The 19,083-nt window shown below is 48.4% G+C and overlaps 5 protein-coding genes across 5 annotated transcripts; 4 read left to right on the forward strand and 1 right to left on the reverse strand.

The window, feature by feature from the left end:
- Nucleotides 1-151: 151 nt before the first annotated feature.
- N7474_005793 (ankyrin repeat domain-containing protein) lies at nt 152-1,027 on the reverse strand (the record flags this gene model as incomplete). The annotated part of the gene is made up of 1 exon (XM_057197208.1): nt 152-1,027. One exon carries the CDS (start codon nt 1,025-1,027, stop codon nt 152-154), a length of 876 nt encoding a protein of 291 aa, XP_057054604.1.
- Nucleotides 1,028-6,170: 5,143 nt separating this feature from the next.
- Nucleotides 6,171-7,463, forward strand: N7474_005794 (uncharacterized protein; the record flags this gene model as incomplete). Its single annotated transcript, XM_057197209.1, has 3 exons — nt 6,171-6,269; nt 6,503-7,279; nt 7,332-7,463. The coding sequence occupies 3 exons, from the start codon at nt 6,171-6,173 to the stop codon at nt 7,461-7,463; spliced, it is 1,008 nt and encodes a 335-aa protein (XP_057054605.1).
- A 2,261-nt stretch (nt 7,464-9,724) lies between these two features.
- N7474_005795 (uncharacterized protein) lies at nt 9,725-10,756 on the forward strand (the record flags this gene model as incomplete). Its single annotated transcript, XM_057197210.1, has 5 exons — nt 9,725-9,800; nt 9,848-9,935; nt 9,983-10,178; nt 10,251-10,565; nt 10,607-10,756. The coding sequence occupies 5 exons, from the start codon at nt 9,725-9,727 to the stop codon at nt 10,754-10,756; spliced, it is 825 nt and encodes a 274-aa protein (XP_057054606.1).
- A 2,788-nt stretch (nt 10,757-13,544) lies between these two features.
- N7474_005796 (uncharacterized protein) lies at nt 13,545-14,625 on the forward strand (the record flags this gene model as incomplete). Its single annotated transcript, XM_057197211.1, has 2 exons — nt 13,545-13,825; nt 13,884-14,625. The coding sequence occupies 2 exons, from the start codon at nt 13,545-13,547 to the stop codon at nt 14,623-14,625; spliced, it is 1,023 nt and encodes a 340-aa protein (XP_057054607.1).
- A 1,205-nt stretch (nt 14,626-15,830) lies between these two features.
- Nucleotides 15,831-17,613, forward strand: N7474_005797 (glycosyl hydrolase family 79 C-terminal domain-containing protein; the record flags this gene model as incomplete). The annotated part of the gene is made up of 4 exons (XM_057197212.1): nt 15,831-16,028; nt 16,075-16,166; nt 16,234-16,758; nt 16,812-17,613. The coding sequence occupies 4 exons, from the start codon at nt 15,831-15,833 to the stop codon at nt 17,611-17,613; spliced, it is 1,617 nt and encodes a 538-aa protein (XP_057054608.1).
- Nucleotides 17,614-19,083: the final 1,470 nt, after the last annotated feature.

Raw genomic sequence — 19,083 nt, forward strand, 5'->3', positions numbered from 1 at the left:
CGTCTCAAGTAACAGCCTCACTACTCCCTCATGGCCCTCTGCCGCAGCTACAGACAATGGTGTCAAACCGTACGAGCTCTTCGAGTCCACTTCAACCAACCTAGTCGCAAGTAGTAGCTCCACTACTGCCTCGTGACCCTCTAACGCAGCCCTAAACGATGGTGTTTGATCGGCGGAGTCCTTCGACCCTCCTCGTCGCTAGTAACAGCCTCACCACTGCCTCGTGGCCCCCTGGCGCAGCCCAAGACAATGGTGTTGGTGTGCCATCGCCAGAATCTTTTGAGTCCACGTCAGCTAACCCAGTCGCAAGTAACAGCTTCACTATTGCCTCATGCCCATCCGACGCAGCCTGAGACAATGGCGTCCAACCAAAGGAGTTCTTTGAATTGACGTCCACCAGCCTAGTCTCAAGCAATATGCTTACTACGGCCTCGTGCCCACGCAATATAGCCCGGTATAACGGCGTGCAACCCTCAGAGTCCTTAGAATCCACGTCTACCCGCTTTGTTGAAAGTAAAAGCCTCACTACTGCCTCATGCCCATATGACGCAGCTTCAGTTAATGGTGTGCGGCCGAAGCGGTCCTTCGAGTCGACATCCACCCGCGTAGTCTCTAGTAACAGCTTGACCACTGCCGCGTGACCCCCCCACGCAGCCCACGATAATGGCGTGTCACCGTTAGAGTCCTTCGAGTCGACATCCACCCGCCCAGTCGCAAGTAACAGCTCGGTCACTGCCTCAGAGCCATTTGACGCAGCCCAGGATAGTGGTGTTCTGCCGACGTTATCAAACGCCTCAACATTAGCTCCTTCCAAAACGCAGATTCGAGCCGTCGCCTCACTCCCTCGTTGGGCGGCCCACAACAGCGCGGAACTCCCAGAGTTCTGCGAATTGCGTTGATATAGGTATGGGTCGAGGAGAGAATAAACCCGGCGGTTGGTTTGAGCCAACGAGTTAATGTCTCTTTCTGCGTCGAGAAAATGAGCAGCTAAAAGCAGCAATTCCGTAGGCAAATCAAGAAGATGCATTTTCGCAGATCTCGATAGGTGAGGGGGACCGGGATTCAGGGAATTTGAAACCTCTTATATTTTGGACAGTTGTGGTCTTTGTTTGAGGAGCTTCTTGGCCTGGAGAGATCGTTGTCTGAGATACTGTCTGAGGTGAGACTAAAGTGGAGATTCAGCCGCAGACCAATGGTGGTTAGAGAAGAACGGCGGTCTTCTTCTTGGCAAGAAGCGATCATAAATAAGCTTCCGCAGGTCTCGCGAGATGAAAAAGCTACAAAACCCAACGGCAGTTCTCAGGAGCTTTGAAGGTTCCCTGAGAGAGCGAAAGCGACTGATATCGCACTCAGTGAAACGGAAGGTCTGAAAGCATGAAGTCTGTCGCGAATATTCTTTAAAGAATTAAGATCTGTGGACACTGCCCCGCGCTGTTTGTTATTTTCATGATCGGAGTGAAAGCTCTGGTCCTGGATTTGAGTCCGAGAACCCTGTATCTTTTCATCCTGGTATCATAATGGTTTGGTAGTAGTACGTGGTACTACTGCCGCCATAGCCTATGGCATCGTGGAAAAGGCATTCCGCCATATTGACCAAATAGTAGAGGTTCCAACTCTCAAGCCTCCTACAAGTACTATCTCTTGCTTCTGCCATTTCCTTAGTAATAGTTCAAAGCCACGAAAGCCTTAGTGATTTTGTTTTCACGGATGCTATTGTTTATTTGACAATTCTTACCTTAAGGCTGACTAGCGTGACCAGTATTCCGCTGCGTATCATATGGACAATGAATTCACAATAGCAGAGCAGGGCTCAAGGTTTCGTTAGACTTTGCGGTGGATTGGTATGATAGGTATGGCTGTAATTAAGTACCATTACAATATAGCTTATTTAATTTCTTCATAGAGCCTTGGAGATGAATATCCCGGGTTGAGTTTATTAATGAAGCATTTCGAAGTATCCTTTATAGCTCATTTCAATGTAGAATTCATCTTCCAAACTGCGTTACATTGCTAAATAAAGTAGTCGAGTTAGATTTCGGAGAACTGTTGAGTTATGCCAATCATCTCTGACCCGTCAAGTTGCCTTGAATTTAGCACCCCACACACGACCAACTCAGCATCATCAGAATCCAACAATTTACAGCTGGATCGCATATCCCTGACAGTGGGTGTTACTAAGAAATAAAACAGTCTGGTTGCATGCGCTGGGTCTTCGAGCTGCACAAGTTGACCGAGCAGCAACCCATAGGTCCGCCCTCAAATCCCAAAGCCTCAACCACGCATCTCTGAACATCCAATGCCTTCACCATGTGTCCACATGCTGCCGGCCGGCATGGCGGATCTTAAACTGATATTCGGGTCCGACAATTATTTACCAGTGACTCACTTCTATAAATTTGTCTGCCCGAGCCGCCATCATCCTCGGCCAACGAAGTGCTCCATCGCTTCTGGGACTTGCCGCCAGAGATTCGCTGGCTGATATTTCGGTATTTTGACTCACCAACGCTTTTTCAGCTCATGGACATGTGCTCATACACACGACATGAATGCCTGACGTTCTTCTGGGAATGAAAACCTCCTGATATATCGATCCGAACAAGGGAAACGAGGGTAAGAGGTGTTCAACACAGACTACCTACCCACCATCGCCTGAATTCACATCTCGCATTACCCAGCAAGCATGCTTTTGGCAAGGAATAGGCGGTAGGTATTCGGACCGCGTGGGCCGAGGACATAACAGACGATAAAGCCAATTAAAAAGCTTCAGGGTATTATTACTCTATTTTACAAACGGACTCACAACGACCGGGAAACGGCATACGACGCCCTGGTTCCTGAACTGGAGGAGCACGGCTTCCACAAACAAGGTGCAAGTACGGTATGGTGCTCAGAGCTATGAGCAGATCTTCACCCTATCTTTGTGCCAGATTGATAACATAACTTGAAGAGACTCGCAGCAGGAACAGGCTGTACGTTCATTCAAAATACACCCTGAATTCGTTTTGCCTACATGCAATGACAAAATTGGGCCTTCCTTTGAGGATTACTTGCCCGGCCACTTCGTCACCCAAACCAATCAAAGCGATTATATCTTGTTCATTAGTTAAATCGGAACCAGTCATGTCGCCCCGCCGGGATTGATCGCGCGGTTCAATTTGATCGCTCTCTAAGTCGATCGCAATTCGTATGGTGATCGCAATTTCTTACTACGGCATATGAAGCGCACCATTGTATTTGCATCGTACTCATTCGTACAAAGTAGAGGATCGTCTGCCCTGTGGGAGCCGAAATGAAGATCGTCTTCTCGAGCAACTACGAGACGTCGGGGTGGAGAGACTTATATAAATACTTTGACCATCGTTCATATCCCTTGCGCCCTTTTGGTGGTATATTAACTTTGAAAAGTATCAGAAATGATGACAAGCAACAGCAAAAGATTGCGGGTCTGTAGCCAAACAACGAAGACTTAAGTGGCAATTCAACTTGTCAAGTTCTACAGATCAGAGAAGCCCACCGTGAGTAGTTTTGCGATGTTCGATAATGAGATCGTGTTTTGCAACTCGTCGCGTAAATCTATTAGCGCTATCCATGATTAACCTTGAGATCCTGAAGAAAAAGCAACTTGAACAAATGAATTAATGAAATAAACGTATAAAAATCCCTTCTGCCTCATGGTATACGGTCTTTCATAACTCTGGGATTCGGTATGAATAGAAAACTTGATTTGCTATTAATAAATCAGAGGATGATGTAACAAAAGTGCGTGTTGGTACTCTAGGTGGGCCGCAGAATCCACGATCCTGAATCCTTCAGCTTTGGCCCCTGATGATCCTCCGTGGCGTAAGTGGCCCTTAACTGTAACCTGACCTCGGCAAATAGTCAAGGCCCGCACTCAATGATCTGCAGACGATTTGGGGACAAAATTCTTCAATCCTTCTATCTCAGCAGCAGTCTGGAGTGACACCCCTGAAAAAGAAAGTTTTTGCCATTGCCATTAAGCAAGACAATAGTTCAGCTAATCGACTCTGGTCTCAAATGGGTTACCAAACGACTTATGAGAATATGGACTACGTCTTCGAGGTTTCGGAGCCGTGCACCAAGAGGGCGGCAGAAAAGGAATACAGGCACCTAAGTTTTTCTGGAAGGATCTTCTAGTCGGCAACTACGTAGCCTACATAGGTATAGCTTGGCTGCCAGGGTCTGGGTAAATGAATGGGCACACACACACACACACACACACATGCGTACTGAAAAGCCTTGTCCAATCAGGTCGTGATTGGCAAGTTTGATTGCAGCCCTCGTATTCACGCCGGCCTGCCGAAGTATCGAGGCACTCTCTGGGTCCCTGTAGTTTCTATTTTGAGACAGGGATGCATTAGGGTGCATGAACTTATGTCTAATAAGGATCGCCAAGAATCTTCCCTCAATGGAAATCCCGTGCCAAGAAACTCTTACTCAAACCAAGAATTGTGTTAATGATTATAGCCGAAGTGTAGGTGTTCTTGGCAAAAAAGGCTGCTCAGCTTCCTCTTCCTGTCGGGTAGAACAATCTGTGTCTGCTGCCAGAAGGGTTGAAAGAGAACTCAGCGCCTATTCCATACAAGGGAGTTGGTTTATTGTCACAAATTGTCGCTTTGTTGGTGCGGAGGACCGATTCACTCCAACTGCAGGAACGGCTGTGCCACAGATTGAACTGTTTGAGCGGTACTATGGAACTCGCAGGTACTGATTGGCATTGTACCTTCCCCTGTCAAGGCAATTTTACAATATGCATTGACACGTCTGGTCCCCGTTTGCAGGCTTACGGGTGTACATCTCACTTTCCCCCTCTGTTCCCTCTGCTCCCTCCTTCTCGCCAGTGCATATTATCTGTGCTTCACACAACTAGTAAATCAATAGGCTTACTACCCTGACAAGTAGTTCCTTTACTGGTTGTAAGACGACTGAACTCTACCTATACATACTCCCTGGCACTAAGTCGCAAGGGGTGGCAAGGTCACAGTGCCCAGCATCAGTTGTGTCGCTGGGGCCAGACAAGCTTCCAGGATCAATATCACCGCGAGTATCTATCGTTCGACATTAATGTTCCCCCTGGCCCCATGGGGTTTAGATGAACCCTGACGCGAAGGATGCTATTCTTGGCAGGTGCGGGTCTTCCCCAAAAAACGTTACTGGCCAACGGTGGTAGAGCCTCCACACTTTGAATACACTATTGTCATACGTTTAGTCGATCAACCAACATCTATGAAACACCAACAACCGGCCCCGAGATCTGTGGAACTTGATTTCCCCAAAGTTGCACCTCTTCATCTTGTTGCTTCTCCACATCCAGTCTGCCAAGCATAGCACCTCGGCCAAGTCCTTTGGTTGAAGGTATAAATAGTGGCCAAGTTCCACTAAACTCTGCATCATAACGTCTACGGTCCAGCTCTCCTTTGTAGACTCACTCTACAACTCAGTTTTTCTGCCTTGTGATTATCACACGATCTGTACAGCAACAGGTCCCGTGGACCTACTCTTACACAATGCGAACGCTTACCCTTTTGACGGGCAGCCTTCTGGGTAGGTCCCTCATAACCTCGATGAGTATGAGGTTTGTCTAACTCTGGCACAATAGCACTTTCTGCGGATGCTGCACCATTCATGGTCGGCAGAGAACCTACCCATTATGATGAGAATGGGTGGATTCCAATGAAGAGAAACGGTACCAGTTTCCCAGACTGGGCCAAAACGTGTGAAGAACAGGGCCGAACAACGAAGAACTGGAAGGAGCTCCGAATGGACTACTGGGTACACACCATGTGAGCAACCTAGCCCGTTCATTTACAAGGTGTCCCTGTGCTCACATTAGTGCGAAACAGGTCCGATTCTATTTTTGATGGAAAGGAAGGGAGCTTCAAAGGAAGCTATCCCGAGGGCATTATGGCCCAAATTCCTGGCTTTCCTGGGTTTGACTGCTCATTGTGCGTTCTCAGCCCATGCTATTCTCCCTTTACACTGTTTCTTACTGACCATGTTTGATATGTAGTGATGAGGGTTGTCAATTCGATTATGACGACACCGGGGGGATTTCATGCTCTTCAGGTGGGAGCGTCCAAGATGCCGACTTTAACGCATTCTACATGTTTATCCTCTACGGAGTGTCAAACTTCTATTCTTATATGAAAGCCATGTATGATGCCTTCTCACAAGTGGCAAACGAAGTCATTGGTGGCTATGACGATGATCTGGTCAACACTTTTACCACCCAATTGACCTCGAGTAGTGACGTGAGTAACAAAGACCTTATGTTAATATATCCCCTCAGAATACTGACAATGTTTCATGTAGACCGACGCAACTTCAGCATTGATCATTGCCGGTGCTATCTTAGGAGGGCTTGCTGCACTCATAGGCGGCGTGGGGGAGGCAGGCTTGGCCGCCGCAACTGGAGCACTCGGTGCTACTACAGGAATTGCCACTGGTGTCCTCATCGGATCGACTTCGGCTTCTGTAGAGTCAGTTTCACCATATTCTGAGCTTTTGTCAAAGATACTATGAAAGGAAGAATGCTAACAGAATTCACAGCACTGCCATCATCGAAAACAATCGGACAGGAACTCTCAAAACTCAAATGACCAATGCAACCAGTGCGTTCGAAGGTTCCATCTCCAAATACGCGCATACAATCCTGCAACAGCCGGTGGACACGAGCGCAATCGGATATTCGTACAGTGACCACGCGAACAGCGGGCCCTGGGTTCTTAAGAACGGCACGTTCGCTCAACCTGCCCCGGACGGTTTATTTGACAAGTACAAAAGTTCCGCGAAGGCCGCTATGGTTAGTGGTGCGATCTCGTGGCTGTGGACGACTGAGTCGGTGTTCATTGTCTCGGTATCTCAGGAGATCAATGGCAAGATGCCTTGTGACCTCGATACCACTGATGACATCGACTTGAAGAACCGCGTTTGCGATGGGGACATGGCATACTTCTTCATCAAGAACGCGGGCATCGACAACCCCTGGGAGCCCTATGGTGAGGCTCCTGGCTTCGACAAGCTATCCTCGTGGGGATTGAATGGCGTCGACGTGGCCAAGGCTTCGATAGCGTCCCAGGATACAGGTGGTTACCTGAAGGATTGGTCCCTCAAGGAAACCCTTCCATTCCTACGAGGCTCTAAGGCACCTCCGAAGGCTCTGATGTTCAACCTCCCTGTCTGCTCTTTGGACTACATGAAGGACAGTTGGCCGGGTGGCCACCCTACTTCTGAGAACGACGACGGCGAGCCCACCGACGCGGTGAGTTTCTCTTCCTTTTTATTTCGTGGATAGGAACTGACCAACCCACTAGACTTACGTACGATGGATCATCGATGCCGTTTGCTGGTCTCAGACCGTCAACGATCAGGATTTCCCGTATGATCATCTCTCTGGGCCCAACGAAGTGACCGGGTGCCAAGGTGGCGGTTCGCCCTGCTTCTAAAACTGGTCGTCTCCCAATGAGCTCTGACAGCCTGCGGTTGGTGGCTATGAGTGGGCGATGACACGTTGACGCTTTGATATGCCCTCCAAGCCAGGTAACTTTTTCGAGGTTGCCGACGACAGCACGTGTGATGTAATTCAACTCATGGCGACCACTCACAGTGGAAGGGTCCTGCGTTGACGAATCATAGGCCTGGGATGAAGAACGAGGCAGGTCGGCGGCCATCTCTGTGATGCTGATCTCCGACGGGTTTCATAGAACGTGTTACGGGCCAACTCTCAAATGGCGGAAGGTGATCATATGTGTTCATGAGGCGACTCAATATCTGTTTCTGGTGATACCGTGGAAGATAGTCTCTCTACATTCAGCGCTCCATGTGGGCAAGCTTTTGCACTTGAAAAGAAATAGGTTTCTTTTACCCGTGAAGCTCAGTTATGTAGGTGAAATGTTCTTGACGGGTTTAACATTGGTTGATTACTCCCTTCCGCATTAGACTATTTAAAAGTCTACTAGATACTAGACCGTCTCTTTAACCAGATAGAAAACTTATATAGTCCCAGGGTCCAGAACAGTTTAACCTCGATGTAGCAGTTTGAGTTAGTACTACTGACAACCCTCAATAGATAAATGTCGGTAGGCAATACCTCTCACAGTAGGACACGTCGTCGGAGCAAAATGGCATCGGGACCTTTATTAATCTACGTAATGTTATCAATAGGCTGGCGGCTACGGAGAATTAACAATTAAAATTCTTGATCCATGTACATGGGAAGGGAATGTTAAAATTCACTAGTGGGGTTAATATAAGGAGCCATCTAAGGATCGCTTCGATCTCTGGTGCCTTGACACTGGTATTGTTCCCCGGTGGTAGTGTTACTTAGCTTCGTCGTATCTAACCAGCCTGACTTGCGGGTATAGCACTACGCATTCAAACACCCGAGAGTAAGCAAGCCTGAAAGCACAGGCTCTACTTAAATACCGCATAGCCAGCGCTTAAGGACTCTGAAACATTTATGCGAGCAGCGAGCGTGACGCTATATCATTTAGTGGTTGCGAAATGCTCTCTTGAAGCTAAAGATAGAAACAGCATTAGGCGCCTCCCTCCCCTAGTATCACGTACTGTGCCTGTACCCTAAACGATTAGCCGACAATATCCAAACCGACATGGATTGTCAGCACCTCTACTTGGAATCTAGTAAGTGCTATCACCCGACATCACTATTTTTTGAGCTCACTATCAGGGTCGTCTATAAATACCATCATTGTTCTCCCTATCGCCAGAACAATTTCTCGACTTCTTTGCCTCCGGGCTCTCTGCTGCTATGTTCTGTTTGTCTCTTCACAACTTAACACTCAAACACTTCCTACTTATAACCTATCCGACACTTTCTACTCCTCTGGTGGAAACCGTCAACGATTTTTGAATATGTCTTCAACTGCTAGGCTACATGTCGCCATCTACAACGATAGAGGTATATACAAATACTAGAGCCTTTTATCAGCGGGCCCACAGATGCGGAACAAACAATCCTCCACATCATGGGTTCTTCTACTAACGACCGCTTTGAAATAAGAAATTCGGACGCCAGAAAATCGGCGACGCTCTCTGAATTGATCCATCTGTGCGATGTGCCTATTACCAAATTTGGCGCTATCAAGCAAGCGGCACAATCAGCACAAATCCACAATGAATACCTAGGTAATTAAATGACGGTCGTGGCTCAGGGGGAGTCAGAGACCGGCATGACAAAGACTTGGAATTGGGGATCACTAGGAAGAGCAGAAGAAGAAGAAGCGGAGAGAGATGATGATGGTATTCCTAGATTCCCAGAAGGGAAGGTCTATCTACTACGGCGGTGGGCGCTGACACCTCAGGCACCCACTCACCTTCATCATGAAGTGGTATTTTACTAGTTGGTCCATCTGCCGCATCCGATGACCTGATCTACCACTATGGAATTTAGGCGTCCCAGGGCAATTTCCACATTGCAGAGTTTTTCCGCTTCTCTGCCCCTATAAATACAGACATGATAGATAGCCTAAATACCATCGTTTTCATCATTCTCAGATCTGACTACCTAGTAGTTTTACTAGTGAATACGCCTATTCCGCACTTCCACAGATTTTCCCATTGATCTGGGCGAACTGCCTTTGGAAACATGGATGACTGCCGGATCGAATGGAGTCGCGAGGCGCGACTTCGCAACATTTCCTCCAAACAGACATTCGAAGAGCCTGTTTTAGAAGGGCGCTACACGTCGATGATGCCCGCGCCCTGGCTGTACGCGACCGACGGGACGCGAAGCTACTTCAATGCACGAATACCAGAAGGCTATGGTAAGTATTTCAGGCTGCCAAATTCAACAGGCGCTAATGTCTCGTAGCTCATGCGTATTTGACTATGGGAATCATCTGCATCTCCTTGAACTATGGTGGAGAGATTATCAGCCTCCAGAAAAACCCGTCGAAGCCGTAAGGAAGTGCCGAGAACCCAGTCGGTGCATCACTGACGGCAGTAGAACTGAAGAAGAGCTCCGCGCGCGGGAGGCTCGTCGGGCGAGTCGACTGGACAAATTCGCGGCACGTACTGAAGAAGAGGTCACTACGGAAGAGGAAAAGAGGATCCAGCGCCTGAAAGACCTCAACGTGGATGGAGATCGTCCCCCGCGGCGCTTCCTATTCCCAACGTTCATCACAGCAGATGTCCCCATCTCGGTAAGCTTCGTAAATCCCCTAAGAAATGAGGAGCGCATACTGAGCAATCAGGCCGTGAATAGATTCTTGCAGGGCCAGGGGTACCACGCGATACCGCAATCGGCGGATCTAGCGGGGTTCGCGGTTATGGGGTCGGAAGAACGGCCTTCTATTCACGACGAGAGCCTGATCGGAGAGATCCCGAAGATATTCCTTGGTAAATCGGCGGAGGAGATTCTCGCCATCTTCCGAGAGTCCGTCCGTGCCGACGACGGGGAGCGAAGCTTCAATGCGGCGTACACCTTCGTCATCATGGACGCGCAGACGAAGGAAGATGGTACGATTCTCATTTGCGTCGACAGCGAGGATTTTCTGTACGGTGAGAGCCGAGCCTTCGGTTTGCTTGTGGTATGTCTTATATCGACCATCTCGATCACTCCCGCTGACAGTCTAGGAACCTCATCCCGTTTGAAATGCTTGTCTTCAATGTGGACGACATTTTCGAGGAAGGTACAATTCTGACCGAACCATCTGCTGAACCGGACCAGGGATTCCGCCTCCCATCTCCAGTGAAAAATCGGCCGTCCGATGAGAGCTGAAGCAGTAAATAATGCGATTTCGAGCTTTCTAAGTTCAACCCTCCTTCTTTTCAGAGCTTAGCAGTGCAGGCGGTGGTGCAGCCGGCGGTGCTGGTGGTTTCATTTACACTTTTCCCATACATATACGGCGAAACACAAAAGATTGATACAGTATTTGCCATTTTTTGTACTTTACAAAAAGCTCGGCCTGAAATTCTTAAGCGCAGCTTGTCCTCCTTTAAGTGGACTAACTATCAGATTGCCTGAATTCTGAGCTAACTTGTTCGCAGTTTGTTGAAAGAAATTCCAATCAATGGAGAAGTCAGGCAAAACTTTATCAATTCGTTGATACACCGTGGTATCCGCAATGTTGAACAGAGTGAAACCATGGACTGTCTGGCGAATGATGTCTTTGGCTTTCTATGGGAAAAGATCGAGTCGTCCATTAGTTCAAAAGAACCAAAACAAGGAGCACATTCGTTGCCTTAAAAGGTAAGACGTTGGTTAACGTGTAGCAACATTATACGAATGTATTAACGCATGATTCAAACAGACTAGCGCAACCTGAATGGCACTCGGGAATTTAGAATAGGCAAGATTCCTATTAGGACATATTCCAAGCTTCTGAAATTCAAAGCAACATTTCAGAACCTTGTGATTTAAGGATGTCGGGCTCCGGTCAAAGCTTAAATGGATCTCAGAACGAAGGAGCTACTAACCAAAATTTGGCTTGTGGGTTTAACAATTAAGACCCCAGGCCAGCTGCATAGGGTCTTAGCAAGGCATGTAGCCAAACCTATTGAGAGCCTTCAGAATGAGCTTTCCTACCACGGTTTAGCTCGTGGATTTAACAACTATAATCCCGAGCTAGCTATATGGGGTCTTGGCTAGGCTTGCGGTCAACCTATTGAGAGCCTTTAAAATGAGCTTTCCTACTACAATTTAGCTCACGGATTTGACTACTATGACCCGAAGTCAGTTGCATAGGGTCTAGGCAACGCTTGTAGTCAACCTATTGAGAACCTTCATTCTAAAAGTTCCACTACGACTTGGTTCGCGGATTTGACGACCACAATTTTGAACTCTCGGTACTAGGATCCAGTGTAGGATATCCGCCCGAATTTCGGCAAGCAGAACCGCGCGGGAGGATTTGAAGATTATCACAGCTAGTATACAGCGTGGCATTCAGGGATGGCGACTGACAGCTCAAATTAAATGCACTTCCAAACTCTACATGTACATAGAAATCGATATTGAATGCAAAGACTTAGGAATGAATACGGTGTGCATCATGCAGAGTCTATAATCAGCGCCACCAATTTGGCATCTTGAGACACATCAATGTGGCACCTCTTCGGGATATGGTAATAGTGATCGATATCCAGCGGGTGACCCTCAATTTGCACTTCGCCATTTATGTATAATGGAATAATCATTGTGAAAGTTTCTCCGACCATGGATTTCCCTGGGAAAAAAACATATCCGCCTGTCTTAAATTGCGATGTGTTGACGGGGTTGGGTTCGCCTGCGGAGTCACGAATTCCATTAGAAAACTGGTACTATGAGGTCCTCAGGAGCAAGATGTTCCTCACCTTTAGGTATTCTGCGATGGCAGCATTAATGGGAGCATGGCAAGCCGGAAAATCAGTGGGAAAGAAACGTTTGAAGGTCGAGAGTAAAAATTGAAGCTTAAAGACGAAACTCTCGATCGTTTCGTTTTCTATCGCGCTTTATAGGAAGTAGATAGAATTTGCATCGAGGGCTCTCTACTTAAAAACAACCGAATTGGGTTCAAATATCTATAATATGCCACAGACACTGTCTAAGACGAGTTAAATTTGGATGCATCGATGCAAGGTAGCAGAAGCTGGTGGCAATTCAACAAAATAGTTCTTAGTTCAACAAGAAGGTCTTTAGAGAGCATGCTTGAATTTCAACCGTCACTACAACGTTTTACATAGTTACTGGGCTTACTTAGTACTCAAGATTTCGCCTGTTGTGACTTTACATGGGTCCAGGGGCTCCCTCGCTGGATATATCGGCTCCGCATTCCTAAAAATCACTTTGTTTCCTTCTGCTTGTATAACGCAATTGACTGGGCTCGAAAGTAAACAATACTAATAATCCTACATCCAATTCCTTAAGAGTAAGAGGTCAATAATTATTTGTGGGTGTATCAGACTTGACGAGAACTTTACTGACCAACCAAAAGATTTGCACTGTCTCGTGAGTATAATCGTGGAGTACAAAGCGTTGAAGAACACGTTGGAAAGTCCATCGGGATTCAAGGGTGTATGGGAACAACCGAGCGTCGTCACAAAGAATGCACTACCTACCCTAGTCTATGAAATTTTCATTTACTAGGGCACCGACGTCTGGAATTTAGCCCAGATATCACATATCACATTGCGGTAGAAGATCGGGCTACCGGAATGCTCGATCGGCAGATGCATTCTCCAAATGGAAGCTATAAAATCCAAACCATTCCTTTAATGGCTACAGGTCGGGTTACCTCAAAAGACAGATCATCCCCGGCTTCTTGGTTGGGAGTAATCCAGACCTGTGCGTATGTCACGCTATTTACCGTCATTCCAGAAACCATGGCCCCGGTAACATGCTTTCTTGGGGAGGCCTGTGCTCCGAAGATCAGTATAAGGCATAGTGCTGTTCAACAAAACATAGTTATAAATTGTCCTAAATTCCGCAAAGAAACTATATGATCTCTGAAAACATCGCCCAGACTTGTTTAATATAGGACCCGGCACTGTCCACTTTTTTATTCCTTCTTTCTTCCTCAGACGCGATCAGAATGCGTGCCTGCTCAGATTTGATTTCTCTCTCGGCCCTGCTGATGCAGGTGCTCCCCTTCGCCGTGGCTCACCCTGCCTCGAGTATTCCCAGTAGTTTCAGCTGGCCGAGCAACTGGCCCGGCAACAGCAACGGAGCTGTCAGCCACGGCGATCCTAGTGATGGCGGTGATGGCTGGAATGGCCAAGCCTGCGGCGGCCACGCGGGTGGCCGCAACGGTGGTGGTGGTCAATGGAATGGTGGCGGTGGTTGGCCACAGACCCTGACCGTGACTATTGACTGGTTAGATTACCTGCAATTAGATATTGAATTTATCAAAAAGCTGACCCAAATTCTGTAGCCCTCCGAAACCGACGGAAACAATCACCATCACGACCGATGATAACGGTGGCGGCACAGCCACTTTCACAGAGACGATTACTACCACCGTGACTACGGGTGGAGGTGGTTCAGTTGTCACAACTACAGAGACTGATACTGTCATCTCAACGATCAGCGACTGCACAGAGATAACCACAGACACTACAACCATGACGGCAGACCCATCAACATCGACTATCACAGTTCCCGGACCGACAGTAACCACTACTGATACCGTGACGACAGCAGCCTCGACTGTGACCGATCCAGGTGTCACTACAACTGAGACCGTCACCCGCACCAGCACCGATACTACCACCGACACCAACTATCAAACTATTACGGATACCATCACCAGTACTTCGACCAAAACGTTGATCGAAACAACCACCGCCACCGTGACGACCGCCGACCCGTCCTGCACAACTAGCCCCATCGACTACGGCTCCTGCTCAGACCCGACAATCAACTACGAGTACGGTCTGGACAACCGCACCACGTACGCGTACACAACCAACAATCAGGAAGACTTCCCCTTCGGCAGTGACACGTCCATCTACTCACCTGAAGATCTGATCTGTAACCGTCTGCGCAGCCCATGCGATGCACCCCAGTCGACCATTGATCTGTGCTACGAGGCAGAAGCGGCCACCGCTGATCTCGAGGGTGAGGAAGCCGCGCAAGTCTGGAACGATATCATGACCGGTGTCACAACCCCTTAAAAGGTTGTTATTGCGTGAAGATAGAGCAGTTCACGCGTTTTCTCGTGTTTGCTGCCGACTGTTCAATAAGCGAATCGGGGGCTTGTCCTGTATAAAATCAACGAAGCAATCTGGCGGTTCATGACTAGAAAAAGGATCAGAAGGTCTGGAAGGGCCCTATTACCTAGAAACTAATAGGAGAGAGGGGACGAAAAGCAGACTAGGGCCTGCTAGACTTCTCTGTCTCGTAGCTCGTTGTCTATCATGGCTTTAGGCTCGATATAGACAATAAATCTAATATAGTAATAACAACGAAACAATTTCCAGATAATCGAACTAGAGGAAAGTCACGCTCCTATTATAGAAGCGACAAGCGACTAGTCACGATATGCATTTCAAGCACTAGAACTGATCGGGTACACTACCAAACTCATCCAAGACACGATCGCAAAGGGACTCCGCCATAACAACGCATTAGGTATCCTTAATGTAGCAATATGAAGCTTGGTCAGTGCGCAGATAAATTTTATTCTGGTAAGAGCGGCCTCGTTAGCAGTTCATATACTATTTCAAGGAAATTTGTTTGTGAATGGATTGCCTCTCAGGTGGCCGAAACGAAATGTAAGAAGTGATTATTGGCTTGTCTAGAATGGCTTAATACCATAAAGATAGTGAGTTTGGAAAGCCGGAAAATTTCAAGCTGAGAGCATTATTTGTATGATATTGGCCATGGGCTTGTAATATAGATGTTGTCATGTCTACGATTTATCCAGAGTCCGGCGCCGCAAGTCTAATTCAGGCTAATACAATATTAATGAATTCGCAGTCAATAGACTCTAGGGCCAATTCACTAAATTATTTCCCTCGACTTGCGGAGAAATGAGGGCAGTGCAGCGATCAATAGCCGACCCCTGATAAAACAAGCAACCGGGTGACGATCATCACCTCAAAAATGCAACCCCGACATGGTCCCCGCATATTTACAGTCTGTGCTCCGGCGGGGCTCGACTGTATTCAAGATATTCAGGGAAAAGCGCCTGCGGAATGGGCCGCTTTTGAAACATTTGCACGTCGCGTCAATTGCCGTTTGCCGACAATGGTCGCCATGTTGTGAGCTTAATCGGGTGTCTCGGCATTGACTCGAATATATAACAGCAATCAGCTGTTCTGAGCAGCTGCGATCGTCAAACAAAAGACCCCCCTGAGAAATCACCCACTCATAGAGAATGATTGTCTCTCTCCTTCTTGGGGCTGCTGCAGTGGCTGCAGCGCCGACTGGCAGTGATGCTTCATCTGCTATTGCTGTTGCTAAGGATGCACCGCAGGAAGCCGGCGACAGTATTCTGCACCCATTCGTTTCATTCTCAATTGAATTCGCCTTCTTCCCTGATTACGCAGGTGAACACCCCCGCGTATCTCAGACGGTACGTTGAAAACAAATACTAAAGCGTGTTTCTTGTAGGAAACAAGTCGAACCCGAATGATTTCTCAAATAATCTACTGGATAATCTCGCCAACCTCCAAGGCACCAAGCCGTACATTCGTGTCGGCGGCAACACCCAGTATGAACCACCATCGACAAGGACAACTTACGAGTATACATTGCTGACATATCCATCCATTGTATAGGGACTTCGCCCTCTATGACCCCAATTTAAAGACGGCGACCAATGGCACCATAGTCCCAGCAAAGTCAACGGACTACCCGTACCTCCTATCCATTGGCCCATCATTCTTCGAGTCGTACTCGACCTGGCCCAACACCAAGTTCAGCCACGGGTTTAATCTTGGCAAGAATAGCACTGCCGCAATGGAAAGCTTGTTGGCATCTGTGCCATTGGCATGCAATGCCCTTGCGGGCGGCAAGCTGATGCACTGGGAACTGGGCAACGAGCCCGACTTGTTCCCAGGCAGTGGCGAGTTCAACCCGCGGCCGGAGAATTGGACAGAGAGCGACTATGTTGCCAATTGGCTCACAAAGGAGCGAGCTATCAAGCAGAAGATGGCGCATGCTTGCCCAGAGATGGCGACTGACTCGGCGTACACCTATCTTGCACCTTCTTTTGCTGGTATTGGCAATAGCCTTGACCCGGTCAAGACGTGGAGAGACGGACTCGACTCGGACAAGAACATTCGCTTGAATTCGATGCACAAGTGAGTCTACTCCCGGGATTGCTGAGTATTTCTTACATGATATGTCTTTCTAGCTATATGGGAGGCGCGACACAGCCCGGCGTGACACTACAGAAGACACTGATGAACCACACATCCGTCATAAAAAGCGTCGACCAGCACGCCACGCTAGCGCACGAGCTACAATCTGATGGCCTGTCCCCGGGTATTCCTTACATCCTGGGCGAGATGAACTCGCTCTACAACGAGGGCAAGCCAGGCCTATCCAACTCATTCGGCGCTGCACTCTGGGGCGTTGACTTCAACCTGTATTCTGCGTCACAGAGCATCCATCGCACGCACATGCATCAGGGGACCGACTACCGGTATGCTTCATGGCAGCCAGTGCAAACCAGCAAAACGACCAAGGGAACCAAAGCCCCGTATTATGGAAACGTCATGGTGGCCGCGATGCTGAGTGCCAACGACAACGACCATGTCCGCGTACTCAACCTGCCGCTCGACCAGGATACGGAGTCTGCCTATGCAGCGTACGTCAATGACAACCTGGCGCGCATTGCCGTGGTCAATATGCAAGAATATAACTACACGGGATCGACAGCGGCGTCGCAGCGTCCTTCGGCCAAGTATGCTTTCCAGCTTCCTGAGCAGGCAGCAGGCAAGACTTTGGCTGTTCAGAGGCTTATGGCGAATGGAAGTGATGCCATTACCGGCATTACCTGGAACGGATGGTCGTATAACTACGAGTTAAACAATGGTAAACCTGTGCGCTTGCACAATGTGACCATTGGTGAGACCGTGCCTGTTGGCAAGAAGGGCGTGGTGGAGATCGAGGTTCCGTGGTCGAGTGGTGCCATTTTGGACTTTCAGGTTTAGGAGCAGAGGCGGTTCAGAGTATCCAAAGCAGTGAGAGATCCTATATATATCGAAAGGAGACAATAGTTGAGGGTACTGTCGCTGCAACTGATAAGCTTCCGCAACTCGAACGAGTTGAGGAGTTACCGAAACCACCGTATACAAAGTGATGGCAAGCCGTAGTACTTACCATAAACAAACCTTTACAGCTGCATGAAACACAAGTCAATCTAGAAGTAACCCCGCTACTACTGAAGGCACTGCACGTCTGCATAAAATATTTGGCTTCGCCAGGAAAGACCGTTGGCGCGGTATACAAATCGAAGAAAATCATCCTCAAGAAATCAGCCCCGCCCTGAAACCCAGAAACTTAAAACAGCCCCGGGGCCGTCTGTAATTAACGGTAACGTAGAAGAAAACAAAAAACAAAACATACAGAGTGGCACCACTACGGCCCCCAAAGCATAAACCGCCAACCTCGTTAAGGCAAAGGAATATCCGCCCTTCGCCATCATCGCAATCAAGACGTCACGGTCCGTGGGGGATTGGGGTTGGGGGGTTGAAGGGTTGTTGGACATGACGATGGGCTGGATGATGATGATGATGGGTCAGAAAAACTGGCCCGCTGCTGTTCCTGCCGTTGCTGGTAGTGGCTGTGAGGGAGCAGTTGACATAGTGCATTGCATGGCCATGACATGACGAAGAAATTCTCCGGGTCCAGTCGCTCGCAGTAGGGTGTGCATGAGATCGCTCGCGCAAGTAGACATGCGCGCGGGTCAAGCTACCGGTGCCGGAAAATCTCGACGAGGAGAGGTTCGTGCGGGATTACTCCCGCCCTAAACTTGGCCTCTGCTTCTGCTTCTGCTGGTGGTGGCAAGTGCTTTTTGCTTACTGGGGCTGCTGGGGCTGTTGCGGGATGGGGGCCGGGCTGGGATCGACGGCAGTGATGGGGTTCATCGTCGCTGTTAGCGAAGATCGGTTGTGCCGATCCTGCCCTGTGCTGCAAGGCCCCGATGGATTAAGCTTGACGCAAGGAATTGGGTGTTGCCAACGTGGTGGTCGACACCGCTTGACATGGAAGTTACACGGAACAATATGACAGAGCAAACGACAGGACCTGCAGTCTAGGCGTCTGTGCAACGGGACCGAGCAACAGCGAAAATCAAAGTAAGCAATGCAGCAGATAGTGAAACCCAAAATAATGGTCGGATTATATTCTCTCTCTCATCTCAGCTGTACACGGATCTCCCGCCGGGTGCTAAATAAAAAACAAAAAGGGACGCCCGCAGGTCTATGTCAAATGCCACCACAGTAATAATGCCACGCAGGGAAAAACAAACCAATAAGTAAAAAAGAGCCCATCAGATCACGCTAGTCAAAAGAAGGAAAAAGAGAGGGGTAATCGGAGTCAGTCGTAGAAAAGACAGCGCTAGAAGAACAGAACAAAAATGAAATAGATCGTAGGAGTCGTTGTAAGTCAAGTCGAGTGAA

The sequence above is a fragment of the Penicillium riverlandense genome, assembly GCF_028828495.1.
Source record: "Penicillium riverlandense strain IBT 135883 chromosome Unknown utg000003l_segment0_segment0, whole genome shotgun sequence".
Taxonomy (NCBI): Eukaryota; Fungi; Ascomycota; class Eurotiomycetes; order Eurotiales; family Aspergillaceae; genus Penicillium; species Penicillium riverlandense.